We start from the raw sequence: 17,880 nt of genomic DNA, 5'->3' as shown, positions 1-17,880 counted from the left end.
AACTACAAAAAAAACAAAACAGGCAAACTACAAAAAAATGGATAAAGTTTGTTATATTACAAAATTCTCTTTTTTTTTTTTTTTTTTTTTTTTTTTTTTAGCTCTACTGAGGTTTCTGGTTACCTCACTTCTTTTATCCTTTACCCCAGCAGGCAACCTACACATCAATGGAAAAAGGTTGATAAATTAAAAAATTATATTCAGAGGTCCACAATTTATCAGTACTTTCTAGAACAGGCATAGTGAATAGGTTTTATATTATGATTGCTCAGAAGCTGTGTTGAAAAGCTATCTGAAGCTTCATCTGGATTTCTTGAGAAAGTACGGTGATCAGTTGGTGATGTCTGCTCAGGCACGGGCTGCCAAGTGGCCGTGGGCATGCCATGTTTTTGGCATCTCCAGTCTAATATTTACTCTATTAATCTCGCTTCTTTGATATATCTGTACTTGAAAGTTGATGACAGTTTCTTCACAGAAGCAGTTCTTCCAAATGAAAAGCTATTTTCTCATTCAGTATAATTCTGTACAGATTGTCCTATGTGAAACATATAATGAGCCAAGAATTCTTAAATGGCAGGCCCAAGTCCTCCTTCCATCCTAAAATATTTGTTGCTGTGAAATTTTCTGAGGAAATTTGGCATAAGTTAATTTTAGTTGTTTTCTTCTCATGTTACGGTCTAGTTCTGAAGCTGGTGCTGACGGTTAACATTACCGATGTACTAAGAACAGTGGCTATTGAGTACTTGGCCTGTGCTGGGCCCTGTGCTCAGTGCTCTGTCCGCAGCATTGTGTTTAATCTTCCCAGCAACACTCTGGTTACTTAACTCTCATCCTCATTTCGGAATTGAGGAAATGGAGGCTGAGAGAATAAAGTGACCAGCCCTACAGAGCTCCCCCTGCCCAGGAAGTGGTGGAATGGGGTGAGTGTCTAGACCTCTCCCCACCCCGTCTGAATTCTTAACCAGGGGTCATTAAACTAAAATTGTAAGCCAGATCTGGCCTGCCACTTGCTTTTATAAATAAAGTTTTATTGGAACATAGCTGTCTTAATCTAGTCAGGCTAATATAATGGAATACCACAGACTGGGTGGCTTAAGCAAGAGATACTTATTTCCCTCAGTTCTGGAGCCTGGGGAGGGCAAGATCAGGGTGCCAGCTGATTCAGTTCCTGGTAAGAGCCCTCTTCCTGGTTTGTAGATGGCTGAGTTGTCCGCTGTGTCCTCACATGGCAGAGAGAGCACACCAGATCTCCAGTCTCTTCTTCTAGGGCACTGATCCCATCATGAGGACCCCACCTTCATGATCTTATCTAAACCTAATCACCTCCCAAAAGGCCCTACCTCCTAATACCATCTCACTGAGAGTAGGGCTTCAACATAGGAACAGGGGGACACAAACATTTAGTCCATAGCAACAGCTGTGCCCATTGTTTCTTATCTCTAGCTGCTTTCCCACTACTGCGGCTGAGTTGATGGAACAGAGACCATAAAGCCTAAAAATTTGGTTCTTTACAGAAAAAGATTGCTGACCACCACTCTTAACTGTTACCCTGTGGTTCTGGCCCTTTGATTAAAAATAATGCTGTTTGTATTTTATGTTCTATATTTTCCTGGAGATAATCTGTTTCTGGAGCTCTGGAACGGAAACAGTGACATCCTGCTCTGCTTCAGCCCACTGTCCTGACTTGAACTATAAGTGTAAAAGTGTCTTCAGGCCTACGACATATGGTTAGCTCTTTTTTTTTTTTTTAAGACGGGAAGTTCTCTGTGATTTAGTAGGTATACTCGAATTTCTTTGGTCATTTTACAAAATGCAAGCTGTGTTGTCCTTTTTACGACATTAGAAAGTAACCTAAAGCTCCCTGGAATACTGAATGAAAAATTTCATTTGCTCTTCGAGGTTGTCCTTGCAAAGCCTATTAGGCTGGCTTTTCCCAGTGTGGGAGAGATGACTTCCGTCTTGGAAACGGAAGGCCAATGTCTAAGGGCAAAGGTTGGTTTGAGCAGAATTGAAGCCAGCTGCAGACATATCCACATTCTGCCCTGGGCATTTAAAGGCATCCTTCTCTGAGCTTGGAGAGGTGATGGGATGGCAAAGGTGCTTATGGGTTTGGTTTGTCCTGAGCACAGTTAGCTTAGAGTTCCCTCTCTCCACTGACAGAAACCTAGAGAGTTCTGCTGCTGCTCACTTCTACCAAAAGATAAAGATTCTCTTTATTCCTTCCCTTCAGCACCAGGTCTGCTGCACACTTCCCCTCCCTGCCAGGGGAGTGGCATTAGGCTCAGTCTTGCCTTACTTAGTGTGTGATTTCCAGGGTTCCCTGGGCATATGTCAGTAGCCAGATTTTTTTTTTTGAGAATATTCTTCTAATATATTCATATTTCTTCAATGGTAAGATTATGTACATGTACTACTGTTATTCCATTACATATATTATAAAACATACAAAAATAGAACTTTCAAAAAGATAAAAAAAAATAGGAATAGAATTGTAATATTTTCTTTCTATGTCCCAGTAAGGGCTGTAGGAAACCACTGGTCTCAGCTGTCCTTCATACCACAAGCATTATGTTTTAGTTCTTATTTCTAGAAAACTTCAGATTTTTAAAGCACATTTTAACATCCATTCGTAATTATAAAAGTTGTACATGACTACATTCTCTGTTAAAATTTTTTTTTAGAACTTTACAGATAAGGCTGAAGTCCCTTAGACCACTAGTCCCAACCCTGTGCAGGTTGTATACTTTTTTCCTTTCTTGTTCATTTTTTTTCTTGCCTATGGGTGGTAGATTTTTATTTTATGAATTTGACAAGTTTCCCTAATTTATTCGCATCTTTAGAATGTTAGTTGGATATGTGGACTTTCTCATTTTAATAATGTTTCAGGTTGAACCACATGAAATTGGAGAACTACATTCTCATGGAGTGAAAAACAGGTATCAGGAACTTCATATGACCCAACTTAATAAAACTTTTTGTCCCTGAAGAAGGAAAATAAGTCAAGGCCAGAAAGCACAGACTTGGGTCACAGATAGCTTAGCATTTATATACTGGCTTAACATGTCACTAAGACACCTGGGACAAGTTCTTTAACCTTTCCAGAGTCCGGGGTCCTCAGACATAGAATAACAATAGTGTCATTTGCCTTTGTAGGTGATGATGAGGACCAAATATGATGAGGACTCAGTGGTTTTCAAACACAAGTCAATCATGTTTCACCCTCACAATTTCTTCCATATCTGCACTCTTCTTTATCATTATGTATTTAATACTTTTCTTTAAAATAATTTTTTAAAAGTTTTTATTATTGAAGTATAGTTGACATATAATGTTATGTAAGTTTCAGATGTTCTGCAGCTGCTTTTTACTTTCCACAGTGTTTTTAAGATCTAGCTATATGGCTATGTGCATCCTTTTGACTGATGTATGATATGTTCTGCCATCATTTAATTTATCTCTTCCCCTACAGAGGGGCATTGACAAATAGAGTAACAGTGAACATCCCTGTGCAGGCAGCCTCCTTGGACACAAGGGTCAATGAGTCAGCTGCCCAAAGGCCTCCCTCCTCTGCTCTCTTCCCATCTCATTGCATCGACAAGAAATAAAGCAGGAATTTCTACCCTCCATCTGTGTCACCCTCCCAGAGTCCAACAAGCCATCAGCATCTTCCTCCTGGACAGCTGCGGTAGCCTCCTCATTGGTCCCCTGCTTCTATTCCTGTGGCCCTCCAGCCTGTTCGCCATGCAGGAACTGGAGGGAGCCTTTAGAAATGTACCACATCATGTTAATCCAGTAACTTTCCACCCCACTCACTGTGCAAAGCACTTTCCTTAAGTGAGCTTGCCAAGCTCGCTCATGCTGCTGGACCTCTGCTATGTTTCCGGGCTTTTTTCTGTGCATTTACAAAAATACACACATAGTCACATAGTTTTTATTTTCCAAAAATGAGATAATGCTATGCATTATCACTGCAACTTATTCTTTTTAAGATGTCTATAAATCAGACAGGGCCCTGGAGATCCCAGCCAGGACTTTTGGCTTTGGTCTGCCCCTGCCCTGGAGAATATAAATTCCAGGGGAAGAAGGACCGTCTTATTCCCTGTTGTGCCTCCAGTGCCCAGGACAATATCTGGCCCAAGGAGGGGTAAGAGGGCAGAACTAGAAATTCCCAAGGATGCAGGAACTCTGCTTTCTTCTGTCCCTGTGTCACTGCACGGACACGGGAGTGAAGCCATTCTTTAAAACCCTGTTCAACTTGAAGGGGAATGTGCTCTCTCAGGAGCCTGTAGAGAAGAGAGAATCCTTCTAATCCTTTTTCATATTTGAATTTAGCAGTGGTTCACCTCCATCCTTGCTTTGTTGCATCATTGCTGGGTTCTATGGGGCCTACTTCTCAACATTCCCATTTTAGGAGTTCAGAACCATCCCACTCATAATCTGGTGCTCCAGATGGGCTTAGGCATCCATTAGGGGTAAGGCATAAGCAATGTCAAAAAGCAGAGTTCACTTACCAGGCAGCCAGCGCTGCCCACTTTGGAAGGCTGCGTGTCTAGCAGCAGGGAGGGGTTTGAGGTAAAGGGCATCTTGAGCTGTTTTTCAGAAACACATTTCAGCGCCGCCCCCACCGTCTGCACCTTCCCCACTCCTGCTCCCACCCCCTGTCCCTGTCTGGTGACCTCTGTGGTTGGACTTGATCGGCAGAGAGTGTGCAGACCTCTCCTGCTCATTCAGTCACACGATCTGGCAGGATCGTGTTCTACTCTCAGCCACTCTCTCTTCACCCGTTTTGTTCAGCTTACTGGATGGCGGTGCTTCCACGGCTCACGATGGGGGAAAAGCTGTTGAGAAATAGAGTCGGGCCTCTGCAAAGCAGCAGGTCTTCCTAGCATAGTGGTGGTGGCACCGTAGATAACCTCAGGTCCTTGTGTCACTCTGTGCGTGTAGAGGCAAGGAGATGACAAATTAGGAACCAAAAGGATCAGCATTTTAAGAACTCTTTTAAGTCAGTGGAAGCAGAGAATGCCTTAGAATTCACATATCCTAGAGGGGTTGTGTCAGATGAGTGATACTTTTATCTGGTCAACCCTCAAAATAACCTGGACAGCTTGGAGAAAAACACTGATTTACCAGGCTCTCCCCCAGAAGTTCTGATTCACCAGGTCTGCGTTGAGGTCTAGGAATCTGCATTTGTAATGGGCTCCCTCAGGTGATTCTGAGTCTCAGCCTTGGAAATCATCCTGCCCCTGGCCTTTGACTTCCTTTTCAGCTTTCAGATTCTCCACAGTAAAATCCAGGTCCTAAGTGAGGTGGTACAGGCCTCTGAAAGGCAGCCCCTGTCCAGGCCAGTCAGTAGCCTGACCAAGAGGGCGTAGTCCAGGCAGCCCCCCACTTCTTCAGCCACTGGGTTGACACATGTTTGATAACATAGGTGCAGAATTGAGTTCCCCCTCCAGCAAAACACATTATCGGTTGTTTCTTATGTATCTTTCCTTTTAAAAAGGAAAACATATATATGGTTTTTAACAGCTTGTAAAATAATTCACATGCATACAAGTCACGTATTGAAAGTGTCCAATTCAGTGATTTTTGTACATTGACAGAGCTGTGCAACCATCCCCACAGTTTAATTGTAGACCATCTTCATCTGGGTTCATCAGCAGTCATACCCCGTTTCCCTCTAAACCTCCCCCCAGCCCCAGCTCTGGGCAACTCCCGACTCCATTGTGTATAGCTTTTGGTCCATCAGTTTTTCACACTAGCGGTGGTGTACTGGTGACTGTTCTACACCTTGCCTGTTCCCTTGGACAGCCTTTCACCATCCTGGGGCTTTTCTGCCATGGGAGACAGGGTGAACACTGCACCCACAGGGTGGCTGTGCCTGCCATGCCCCAGGGGAGCAGAGGGATCTGTGGGGACTGGAAGTTAAGGTCAAGCTTACTGCCTGTCTTTTGCTGCCATGGGCAGGCTCAGCCCTGGCCAGGCAGAAACTTTTCATCTACGTTCTTTCTATATTTAGAAACTCATCGCGTATGGGCACATCACTGGCAACGCCCCGGACAGTGGAGCCCCAGGGAAGCGGCTCATCGACCGCATCGTTGAAACCATTTGCAACTGTTTTCAGGGCCCTCAGACCGATGAAGGAGTTCAGTTACAAATAATTAAGGTAGTTCTGTTTGTTTGCCTGGTCTGGATTTTTAAATAAGCAAGCTAGTTTCCCCTGGGAATTTGGATTTCTAATTCGCCATGTGTTAGTTGTCTCAGGTGGTGCTGAGCTGGAACAGAAGAGTGTAAGCATCACTTAGATCTTTTGTTAAGTGTCAGAATTTATTAGCACAGACTGAGACAGGAAAAGTGGAACCAGGTGTGTTTTCAAAGTAAACAGTTCCACTAATAACAATGTCAATTGCTTGTCAGTTGACTCGGCTTGAAATCCTCTGGTCTTTCTCCTTGAGATTCTGGATTCCCAGCCTGCCATTTCTCAGTGGGTCCTGGGTAATCTTACGCCAACTTGCCCCCTCCTCTTGTCCTGCCCCCCGCCCATTCCATTGCCCTTTCCCTGTTCCATTTCTGCTGCCAGAAGTGGTTTGGCATGTGGTAGTACCGTCTGCTCGTCGGGAGAACGGGATCAGGATGGGTGTAGCCAGCGTTCCAGACCTTCAGGCCTGACTGTGTTAGCTTTGTGCGGATGGCTCCATGTTAGCCGCTCCTGAAGCTCTCTTGAAAACCCTCCAGGGAACTGGAACACTGACTGCCTATCAGAACCTGTGTATTTTGTGATTAATATAGGTGAGATCGAGTTGGAGCTGTTTCCCTCCTGAGAGAACTGCCTGTGTTTTGGCTTTTAAAAAAGTATACTGATAGCCCTCTTCACCACAACTTAATTACAGCAAATAATTTGGATTTTATAGAGTTAATAATTACCTTTAAGCTCAGAGCAATAGGGAGTTTTGGTTTGCAGAGCCATCTTCTTAAAATTTATAAAACCAAACCAAAACAAAGCCAAACCCTGTAGAAAAGTCTGGCTGTGGGAGGATGGGAGGCAGGTGGGTGTTTGTGAAGGTGAAGGTTGTGGATTTTTGTTTTAGGCTCTTCTAACAGCGGTGACATCCCCACACATTGAAATTCATGAGGGCACTATCCTGCAGACAGTCAGAACATGTTACAATATCTATTTGGCCAGCAAAAATCTCATCAATCAAACCACTGCCAAGGCTACCCTCACTCAGATGCTGAACGTCATTTTCACGCGCATGGAAAACCAAGTGGTGAGTGGTGGCGGTCATCAGCTGCTGGGGGCGCGGCACACCCGATGTGTGAACGGTTTCATTTTAAAGTGCATCCCTTCTTCCTCTGAATTCTGTTTTTGTTCTTGCTTTAAAAAGCAGAGAGAGAGTCTAGCTTGGGTTTTGGAATCGGCATTCAGAATTTGCTTTGAGTTTGTCAAGAGAATTTATCTCCTTTTTAAAATGTTATCCTTCTGTTTAAAATGTTATCCTTCAGGCTGGCGTATTTTCTGGTTCTTCTCAAAATGCTGGGACCAGTTTTGTGTGTGTGTGTGTGTGTGTGTGTGTGTGTGTGTGTGTGTGTGTTTTTAAGGTTTTATTATTTTTAAGTTATCTCTACACCCAACATGGGGCTCAAACCCACAGCCCTGACATCAAGAGTCACAGGCTCCACCGACTGAGCTAGCCAAGCACCCCAGTGCTGGGAGCATTTAGATTAAATGCCTTTTTTGTTGCCTTGTAGTTGCAGGAGGCCAGAGAATTGGAAAGACCAATCCCGTCAAAACCCCAGTCCCCTGTGATCCAAGCTGCAACAGTGTCCCCAAAGTTCAGTCATTTGAAGCAGAGCCAGGCACAGAGCAAACCAACGACTCCTGAAAAGACAGATTTAACCAACGGTGAACATGCCAGGAGTGGTTCCGGAAAAATGAGCTCAGAGAATGGAGACGCACCCAGAGAAAGAGGCCCATCGCTGTCAGGTACACCCTGGGCACTGTTACTTTCCCGCCGTGCGAGGGACCCATCTATGGCTGAGGGGCAGTTGAAGGGCTCCGGTAACATCTGCAGGAAACCTCTGGTAGCAGCTTGTATTTCTGGGCCTTCCCCTTCCCTGTTGCTCGTCTCTTGAGGAGCAGAGCCACTGAAGCGTGATGTCTGTTGTCCGGTGTCAGCTGTGTGGTTTGCTTTCAGTCGTCCCTGGAATGCCGCAGGCTACTGCTGCTTGCTGTCAGCTTCAGTGCGATGGCTTCAGTTTGGGGGTTTATCTCCCACTAGTTAATTGTTTGGATAGTTAGTCACTCAGGGTCTGTCTTCTCTTCCCTGAGGAGGACAAGGGGACCCCCTCCGTCACATACACACGGGACCTCTGCACCTTGCTCGGAGCCTGGCCGCTAGTGGCTACTCACAGACAGCTCCGAAAGGAGCGAAGAAGGTGGGAGGGTGGGCGGACGTACCGATGGACAGACAGACAGCTTTGTTTTCTTCTCCGGTGACCTAATACATTAAGTGTTTTTGTTTGCTTTTTTAAATGAAAGAGACATCCCACACCTGATTGTAGTCTTAAAGTAAATGAAACATTAGGCAAGAAATGGTGGATTGGGTTATCATAAGATTATTTCAGAATGTTTGCATGTTTCCCTGAGCAGGTTGTACGAATCAGTTCTCACATTCATTTTTTTTTCAGGAATGTACCTTCCCAAGTGATTTTTGCGCAGTAGTTCTTCACTCTAGCTACTTGGTCGGCATGAAATACCTGACCCGTCTTTACACTTCATCTCATCTCTTCTGTCCCATTGTTGACAACAGTTTCCGTTGGTAGTATGTTCTGTGAGAGGACACGTGTGTGAGCAGCTTTTGTTCTTCTGTTATTTATCAGCGTGCTTGGCATACACAGGAACAGACCCAAGTGCTGCTGCTGGAAGGTTTTTCTGTATCCGTTTACTCAAGGAAAGGACAAAAGAGAAAGTTGCCACCAAGAATGGTACGGGTCTCCGGGTGAGCACAGAGTTGCTGTCTCCTCAATCCTGCGGTCCTGTGTCTCAGGGAAGGTGCGCAGAAACTCCTGGCCCACCCTCTGGATCTTTGCCATCTTTGCTTTCCTAAACTCTCAGGGCAAGGACCAGGTTTTTACTGTAACCCTTAATCAGGCCGTGGTCAGTCAATAGTAAGCGTAAACGTACAGATAAAAACGCCGATCTCTCTAGCTGCGTCAGAGTGTTTCCCCTACAGGCCATTTCCTATGTGGCAGCCAAAGTGATCTCTTAGAAGCATGAATTAGATCACAGCCCTCCTCTGCTTAAACCCCTTTTGTAATTTCCCGTGGGGTCCCATTCAGAGTGAAATCTATGCCCGCCCTGCCCCATGGCTTCCGAGGCTGTGTGTGACCTGGCCCCTGCTCGCCTCTCCATCCCCTCTTACACCTCTTTCCCCCTTAGTGACTGCACAGTGTGCCTTGGGAGTGCCATGCTTGCTGTTGGTGCCTTTGCACTTCCTGTCCCCCCCCTCATTTATCTTCAGGTCTCTCAGTTCATACTGATCACCCTCTCTGCATCTCCCACATTTCTGCCCTATCAGCCTCTTTTATTTTTTTCATAGCACTTTTCACTACCTGAGATCACTGAAGAGTTTATGTTTACTTATTCCCAGGCTGAGATCTGGACCACTCTGTTCACCACTATATTCCCCACACTGGCATGGTGCCCAGCATTCATGGCAGACACTCAGTAAATACATTTTTTTTTGAATGAATGGGGGAAAAAAACTTGACTTCTAAAAGATGGTTTTGCAAAAAGACAGTAACTTAAAATTCTGCTGTAAAACAAAGATGATTTGCACTTAGTATATTGCTGTGGGTTTTGTTGCCAGTACTTGGTATCCCCCCCCAGCCCCCGCAAGGCTTCTCCCAGGAATATGGGAATTAGACTGCCTAAACAATCAAATAGCAAACCCACAAATAGTGGTTGGAATGAAAGTGTGCTGTTACCCTTAAAAAGAGTGAGTGGCTTCAGGTTCTCAAGGTGTGGCTCTAAAGAAAGAATGGTTCTTCAGAAGAAGGGATTGAGCAAGCCTTGGAAGCCAAGGAGGAAGGATAACCCAAGAGACAGGTGGTGGCGATGTCCACGCAGGGAGACGGTGCCCTGGGCTGGAATCCAGGCTGTTGAGACCCACTGAGAGACCTGGGCTCTAGTGCCTCTGTGTTGGAGGGGACACACCCTCCCCTTCTGTGGGGTCCATCCTGTAGTCATCACGTCCTGAAGCCACCCCTAACTAGCCAGTCACTGTGCCGGACACCGTGCTCACTAACTGGGCACTCGACATACATTTTCCTGTTTTTTTATTTTTATTTTTATTTTTTTTTAAGATGTACTCATCTATTTTAGAGAGAGTGCAAGAGTGGGAGGGGCAGAGGGAGAGGGAGAGAGAATCCCAAGCAGACTGTGCACTGGGTACAGAACCCTACATGGGGCTTGATCCCAGGACCCTGAGATCATGACCTCAGCCAAAATCAAGAGGCGGACACTTAACCGACTGCACCACCCAGGCGCCCCTACGTTTTCCTATTTAATTTACTGAGAACCTTCCCCATGGCCTTCCTGGGATCATTTGCCTCCCAGTGAAATTTGCGTGGATGGAGACGGTTCACCAACAGACTGAGCATCTCTTTTCCCTTTACTAGTTTTTCATCCTAAGTTGATAAATCAACAGTCAGTTCGTAAGTCTTGTCAAGCCTGTCCAAGACATGGATTAAATTGCTCTGTGTAAACTTACAAAATAGATTTTTGAGCCTGAGACATTCTAGCTTATGTGAATTTGGGGGCACAGCCAGCAGTCTTCCCTAGAGGACCCCACCCCATTTGTCCATTCACACTCCTCCTCATTGCCTGGCTGTTCTTGTCAGTTTTTTTTAAAAAACAGCTTTATTGAGATACAATTTGAGTACCATAAATTCAGCTTTTTTAAAATGTACAATTCAGTTATTTTTGGTACATTCACAGAGTTGTGCAGTCATCACCATAGTCAATTTTAGAACATTTTAATTACACCCAAAAGAAATCCTATACCCAGAAACTGTCGCTTCCATTTTCTTTCTTTTTTTTTTAAGATCATTTTTAAGATTTTGACTCCCAACATGCATGAGACATTAGCGTTTTTACATTCGTATAGATAATGAGTAGCTATTGTAGGTACACAAATACCTGTGTGTTTAAGGATTTCTTAGCTCATTTTTTCTTCTTGGATCTCATTCTTTAAGAGAAAAAAAACAACGCAATTCTTAAGTATTCTAAAATAGAGCAAAGTCCTCCTCCTTCAGCCAATATGGAGATTCTGATCGGACAGCCTGGTTTCAGATCATGACTACGGTGTAGTAGTTCTGTGACCTTGAGCGACATCTTTAACCCCTCTGAGCCTCAGGGTCCTCATTTGTAAAATGAGGCCACAGCTAGTACCTATCCTACAGGTTTGTAAGAATTACATGAGAGCAGTGTCTGGCACTTGGACCTGTGTGTTTGCTTTTATGTTAGCTTTCAGGTAAGTTTCCGCTTAAAAAAATGAGTTAAAGAGAAAGAGCGAATAGTTAAGATGGTAATCAGATGTGAAGATGGTGGGAACAGTGCGAACAGGGCATAGAATAAAGGGAGCCTGTTCTCCATGTTAGCAATCCAAGATCCTCTGCTTTAGGAATTTCAGTATTTTTTATGGACAAAACAAAAATTGTCTCAGACCAACACTTTATAAAAATAACAAAATGTACCCCCAGGACCCCTCCTTTCTGACACAGCCTGCGTTGCTGGGCGGCTCCAGCTCAGGGGTTTACAGCCTCTGTGTTAGCTGCTTGTTGGACATTTACTTTGCAACAGCAGGTTGCCTAAGTGTTTCTTCCATTGAGGAACCGTTTTGGCGTGTGGCTGGAATGTGACAGCAAACAGCTTTGTTCCCTGATTTTTTTCCCTTTAGTATTTTTGCATATTACCAAGTGCTTGGACATTGGACACAACCAAACCCTAGTTTCCAGGAAACAGGCATGTCACGTTTTATTGTCACCATGTGTTCACATTTGTCCCCCCCCCCCAGTTCCACCTCCCACTCTGTTTTTTCCCTAGTTCTGTAGTGTTTAGCATTACACAGTTATTATCCCAGCTAGAATGTAAGCACTGTGAAGATAAGGATCTTTGTTTTAAACAGTGATGTATTCTACATGCCTGGAACAGTGCCAAACATGCAGGCACTCAATTTGTTGATGGAATGAATGAGTGAATGCGTCTTACTACTCCATCTACCCCATCCCCCATGGTCCCCGCCTCACTGGACAGAAAACAGGGGTGTGGGAGGGTGTGTCTCAGATTCCTTCAATTTTTTCCCGATTATTCTTAGCATGTAACTTTCATCCTCCAGGTTACCTCATGGTTCCAGATGCTATCATGTCCTTCTGCAGGAGGGAGGAAGAGGTTGGGACTCACGGACTCCCAGCTGAGTCATGCCCCTCCCTAAGGAGCCTTCCCAGAAGCCCATGCAATCCCCAGTAATTTATACTTTATCCCTCATTGGCTAGAACTTGGTCACCTGGCCACCCTTTCTGCTGGGATGGCCAGGAAATACAGGACAGCCCCTTCCAAAACAAAGTGAGAGCTCTGTAAGGACTAAGGGTATGAGTTAATAACTGGCGATCCCCGCCACAGGGGTGGTTCTCGTGCTGGCTAGGGAGGGAATGGCAGCAGGGATTTCTTTTATCTGAACCTATTCAAGGTGACCCTCTTATTTGCTTAGGGACAGAGTTTGTGAAATAACCAATCAGTAATGGCCAGGTGGTGACTGCTGGACATCCTAGGGAATCAACATATTCTGAACCTTGCAAGGATTTGGTTTGGTTTGGTTTTCTAACATTTTGACAGCATGCTTGAAACTTAAACACAGCAGACTTCTTAGTGGTTATTATATCATTCAGGAAGACCTCTTCTGAGACCTACCCCACGCTGACATGTCAGCAAGGGAAGCAGGGCAGGGGTACTGTGGGGAGTCCTGCTTCATCTGGGCCTCTTTAGGGACTCTTCAGCGGCAGCTCCCTCTATAGGAACTTTCTTTTGGAATTAGGGCTTCCTGACTCACCCACCCCTTCCTGGCCTGAGAATATTTTGATTTTGCACAGGTGCTATTATGGATCCAGCCTGTCAAGGAAAATGAGTTAAACACTGTTATTCCTCCAAAAAATGATGGTCCTGGTGCTGTTTAAATGGCAAATCTGCAGTGAGGGAAAAGGAAGATCCCTGTAAAAATGGACATTTTTTTTTTCTCTTTAGAATGAAAGATACTGAGGCTTTAAGTAACTGAAACTGCCTTCTATGTCGTTAGTGGGAAATTTCTTGTCTGGTTTTTTGTTTATTTATTTGGGTTTTTTTGACAGAGTGAGTGGGGGGTGTGGTGGGCAGAGGGAAAGAGAGAATCTCAAACAGACTTTACGTGTCCAGCATGGAGCCCAATGTGGGGCTCAATCTCACGACCTGAGCCGAAATCAAGAGATGCTTAACCGACTGAGCCACCCAGGTGCCCCTAATTGGGAAACTTCAATATGGACTTAGTGTCCAGAGCCAGGCAAGTGGCAGAAATGAGAAGGCCTTGGGGTGCCTGGGTGGCTAAGTTGGATAAGGGGCCAACTCTTGATTTTGGCTCAGCTCATGACCTCGGAGTCCTGGAATCAAGCCCTACGTCAGGCTCTGCGCTCAGTGGGGAGTTTGCTTCTCTCTCTCTTCCTCTCTCTTCCTCTCCCTCTGCCCCCGCCCCCAACTCATTCATGTGTTCTATCTCTATCTCTCTCTAAAATAAATCTTTTAAAAAGGCATGTGACGTGATGAGCACTGGGTGTTATACGCAACTAATGAATCGTTGGACATTATATCAAAAACTAATGATGTACTATATGTTGGCTAATTGAATTTAAATTAAAAAAAAAAAAGAAATAAAAGGGCCTCTCTCATGAGGGCATCATGAATGTCTTAGCACAATCATACTCTACAGGCCAAAGAAAAATTAACGCTTGAGTCCTCACTCTTCAAGCACCATTTTAAATGCTTTCTGGGTATTATTTTATTGAATTCTCACAAAGCCCCATGAGGTAATTGCTGTTGAAATCATCCTTGTTCACTCCTGAGGGAACTGAGGCTTGGAGGGGTGACGTGACATAAGTCCCCACATTGGGAAGTGGCAGAGCAGGGACCTGGACCAGACACACTGGCTCCGGAGCCTTCACTCTTACTCACTGTGTTGAAGTCACTTCCACAAGGGGATATTTTCTCTCTGATGTCTTTCAGACACCCAACCCTGTCAGTGTCCCATTTTCCCCACTCTTGACAGACCTGTGTCGCTTTCGTGCTCACTGTAATGACACCTGTCCTCAGTGGCAAGGACTGACGCACCAGGACATCTGTAGAGTTCACACCCTGGCTAAAGGGGGCAGCTGCTCCTGGTTTCAGCCACTGTGGCCTGGTGTTGCCAGATAATCTTTTTCTTAATAGAAGCTAGATCTGAATTTTTATGACACATCTCCCAATTTTTTAAGTGTTTGCAGCTAATTCAAATTAAACAAAAAAAAGGCTATGAGCACAACCATTGAAACAATCAACAGAGTTTAAATGCATCCCATGGAATGGGAGAAAATATTTGCAAACCATATATCTGGTAAGGGGTAAGTATCCAGAATATACAAGGAATTTCTACAACTCAATAGCAAAAAAAACAAATAAACCATTGAAAAATGGACAAAGGACCTGAGTAGACAATTCTCAAAAGAAGATATACAAATGGCCAACAAATACTTAAAAAGGTACTCAGTTTCACTAATCATCAGGGGAATGCAAATCAAAACTACAATGAGATATCCCCTCACCCCTGTCAGAATGACTGTTATCAGAAAGATGAAAGACCAGCGAGCTAGGGAGCACGTGGAGAGAAGGGAACCCTTGGGCCCTATTGCAGGAATGTAAATTGGTACGGCCGATAGGGAAATCAGTATGGAGGTTCCTCAGAAAATTAAAAATAGAACTACTTTATGATCGAGAAGTCTTATTTCTAAGAGAATGTAATCAGGGTCTTGACAAGATCATCTGCACTCGCCTGTTCAGCATTATTCACACTGGCTAAGATGTGGAAATAACGTGACTGTCAAAAGATGAATGGATAACGCACACACGTGTGCACACACCTATTCATGCACGCACACACTGGAATATTATTCAGCCTTAAAAAAAAAAAAAAAAAAAGGAAATCCTGCCATTTGTAGCAACATGGATGGACCTGGAGGGCCTTATGCCAAGTGAAAGAAGCCAGTCATAAAAGGATAAATACTCCATGATTTCATGTATATGAGGTGCCTAGAGGAGTCAGATTTATTGACACAGAATGTAGAAGGGTAGTTAGAGAAATGGGGAGATAGAGGTCGGGGCTACAGAGTGTGGAGTTCTAGAGATGCAACGTGTAGCAGCGTGACCGTACTTAACAGTACCGTGCTGTATGCTTGAAATTTGCCGAGCGTAGATCTTACGTGTTCTCACCACACACAAGAAAGGAAGATTAATAGTTACACGTTGATTGTAACATACATTCGGAAAATTGGCATGTGAAGCCTGCGGTCTTAGGAATGTTCTCCCCTGAGGGGAGGCCACGTGAAGAGCACTGGTAACTATACATGTGTGACGTACTGATACTCGTGATGGTGAGAACGGCAAACGTGACAAAGGTGGCCTGAGAGCGCCTGAAGCGTGCTCACACACCCATCTAGTCTAAACCACGTTGTTTAGATGAAGACGTGGGTGCAAGGAGATTGTAACCGTGGCCGCCGGCTTTCCTAACTTCCGTTCGAGTTCTTTTTCGCCAAGAAAAGCATACAACATCCACGTTTTCCACAGAGATTGACTTACCCATCTAAATAGTTACTGTGGTTTTACTTGTCAGTTGTACTTCAGAAGCTTGGGGGACAAATAAATAGTTTGGGTGGGTTAGCTGCTCAGTGGAAATGAAAATACTTTGTGCTGCTCTCCAGGACCTTGTGGATTAAACACAGAACTCATAAAAATAGGGGCTTGATTGAAAGGCCTCATTTGGGAAGAATTTGAAGGCTTATTTTGGTTCTGTTTAATGTGGTGGCCTTTTTGGTCAATGTGATGTTTGAGAAATCACGCATGTTTACTCCTTAAAGTCTAGTCCAGGACTGTTGACTCGTTCTCCCAAAACAACTGGTGCCTAAGCTCTTCCACTTCAGCAGTTAACAGTTGACAGAAGAATCCGATTTAAAATGCAGTAAATCCTCAGCTACCGCATGAGAAGTGTCATGCTGAGCTCTGGGTTGTTCTGAGTGTGGAGGAAGAGAAGCAGCAGGAGGTGTGTCACTTCCCAAGGCTCTGGGGTGCCTGAGGTGGAGGCACAAGAGAAAGCTCCATCTTTTGTTCTGCTGAGAAGCGTAGCTGGGTAAAATCCAGCTCCTGCCTCCACCTCGGGGGTGGTGGAGAGGGCTTTAGGAAGGAAAAGGGATCCAGAGAGGGAAACTCAAAAGTCCTAGCAGATGCTGCCTAAGAGTTTCCAGATTGCACAGGACTCGTTTTCCTTTGGCATTATCAGATTTGGCTTTGGAGAGGACTTGTTTGCCCTGTTTGCCTCCTGGATGTGACCACTTCTCCCGCTTCCTTTGCTTTCCCGGGAAATACCCACATGTTTGTGTTTGTGTCTTTGGGTGTGTGTAGGGACTGATGACGGAGCCCAGCAGGTGGTGAAGGAGATCTTAGAAGATGTGGTCACATCTGCCGTTAAAGGTAAGACCTCCCCTCTGCTCCCAAAAAGTCCTTGGCCAGATAATTTTAGTGGTGGAGTGCCCACCCCCAGTGAAGTCATGGAAACTGAGTCTGCTTGTATCTGCCCGTCTTTCATGTGGGATTCAGAAATACTCAGAAGAAAGGTATTTCTAAATATCTAAAAAAGACGTATCTTTTTAGTGATTAATTTTATTCTCATTGGGGCTGGGTTCAAGCACAGTCTGATAATTCTAGAATTGGGTGCTCCACATGGAAGACAGTGGCAACTCCCAGATATATCCAGCTTTTTCCAGGAGTGGCTGTGAGTCCTGAGGTGGTGCCTATTGCTGCTGAATGTTCGTGGCTAGCCACTGATGTGTCAAGGTGACAGTCCCCACGTTAGCGGGTATCAGATGCACAGGGAAGATTTGTTCGTTTTGTTAGACTTCATTCGTGGTTCCCTCAGTTTTATGGCGTCGTTTCGGTGGAATTAAACTTGTAGAGCTCAGAATGACCACTGGAGAGAGTTTTTTCTTTGTTTTTGCCCCAAATCTTAGGTAAATGGCTGTGTGTTGTACACTTGACTCCAGTGTTAAACTATTAATGGGTCAAGAAATCATTAATTTAGCAGGGGGTTACAATCAGCATTTCTTTCTTTATTTTTTAAGATTTTATTTATTTATTTATTTATTTATTAGAGAGAGCACAAGCAGGGGTAGGGGCAGAGGGAGAAGGAGAAGCAAACTCCCCGAGCAGGGAGCCCGATGTGGGGATTTGATCCCAGGACCCCGGGATCATGACCTGAGCCAAAGGCAGACACTTAACCGACGGAGCCACCAAGGCGCCCCAGGGGTCATGATTTTTAAAATGTATTTTTTTTTTTAAGATTTTATTTATTTGACAGAGAGAGAGAGAGAGAGAGAGAGAACACAAGCAGGGGGAGTGGGAGTGGGAGAGGGAGAAGCAGGCTCCCCACAGAGCAGGGAGCCCAATGTGGGGCTCGATCCCAGGACCCTGGGATCATAACCCGAGCCGAAGGCAGATGCTTAACGACTGAGCCACCCAGGTGCCCCTTAAAATATATTTCTTACGATGGGTCACAG

The 17,880-nt window shown here is 44.7% G+C and overlaps 1 protein-coding gene across 1 annotated transcript in view; it reads left to right on the top strand.

Annotated features, from left to right (window-relative positions):
* Nucleotides 1-17,880, top strand: part of ARFGEF2 (ARF guanine nucleotide exchange factor 2) — an 88,511-nt gene that overhangs the window by 14,785 nt on the left and 55,846 nt on the right. The window contains exons 4-7 of the mRNA XM_025853288.2: nt 6,017-6,163; nt 7,086-7,265; nt 7,747-7,981; nt 16,730-16,798. Of these exons, the coding sequence (XP_025709073.1) occupies nt 6,017-6,163; nt 7,086-7,265; nt 7,747-7,981; nt 16,730-16,798 (631 nt within the window). The remainder of the gene's footprint in view (nt 1-6,016; nt 6,164-7,085; nt 7,266-7,746; nt 7,982-16,729; nt 16,799-17,880) is intronic.

The sequence above is a fragment of the Callorhinus ursinus genome, unplaced genomic scaffold (genome assembly GCF_003265705.2).
Source record: "Callorhinus ursinus isolate GAN/ISIS: 27379988/994484 unplaced genomic scaffold, GSC_fseal_2.0 scaffold53, whole genome shotgun sequence".
NCBI classification, from domain to species: domain Eukaryota; kingdom Metazoa; phylum Chordata; class Mammalia; order Carnivora; family Otariidae; genus Callorhinus; species Callorhinus ursinus.
This window is presented reverse-complemented; position numbering and strand designations above follow the sequence as displayed.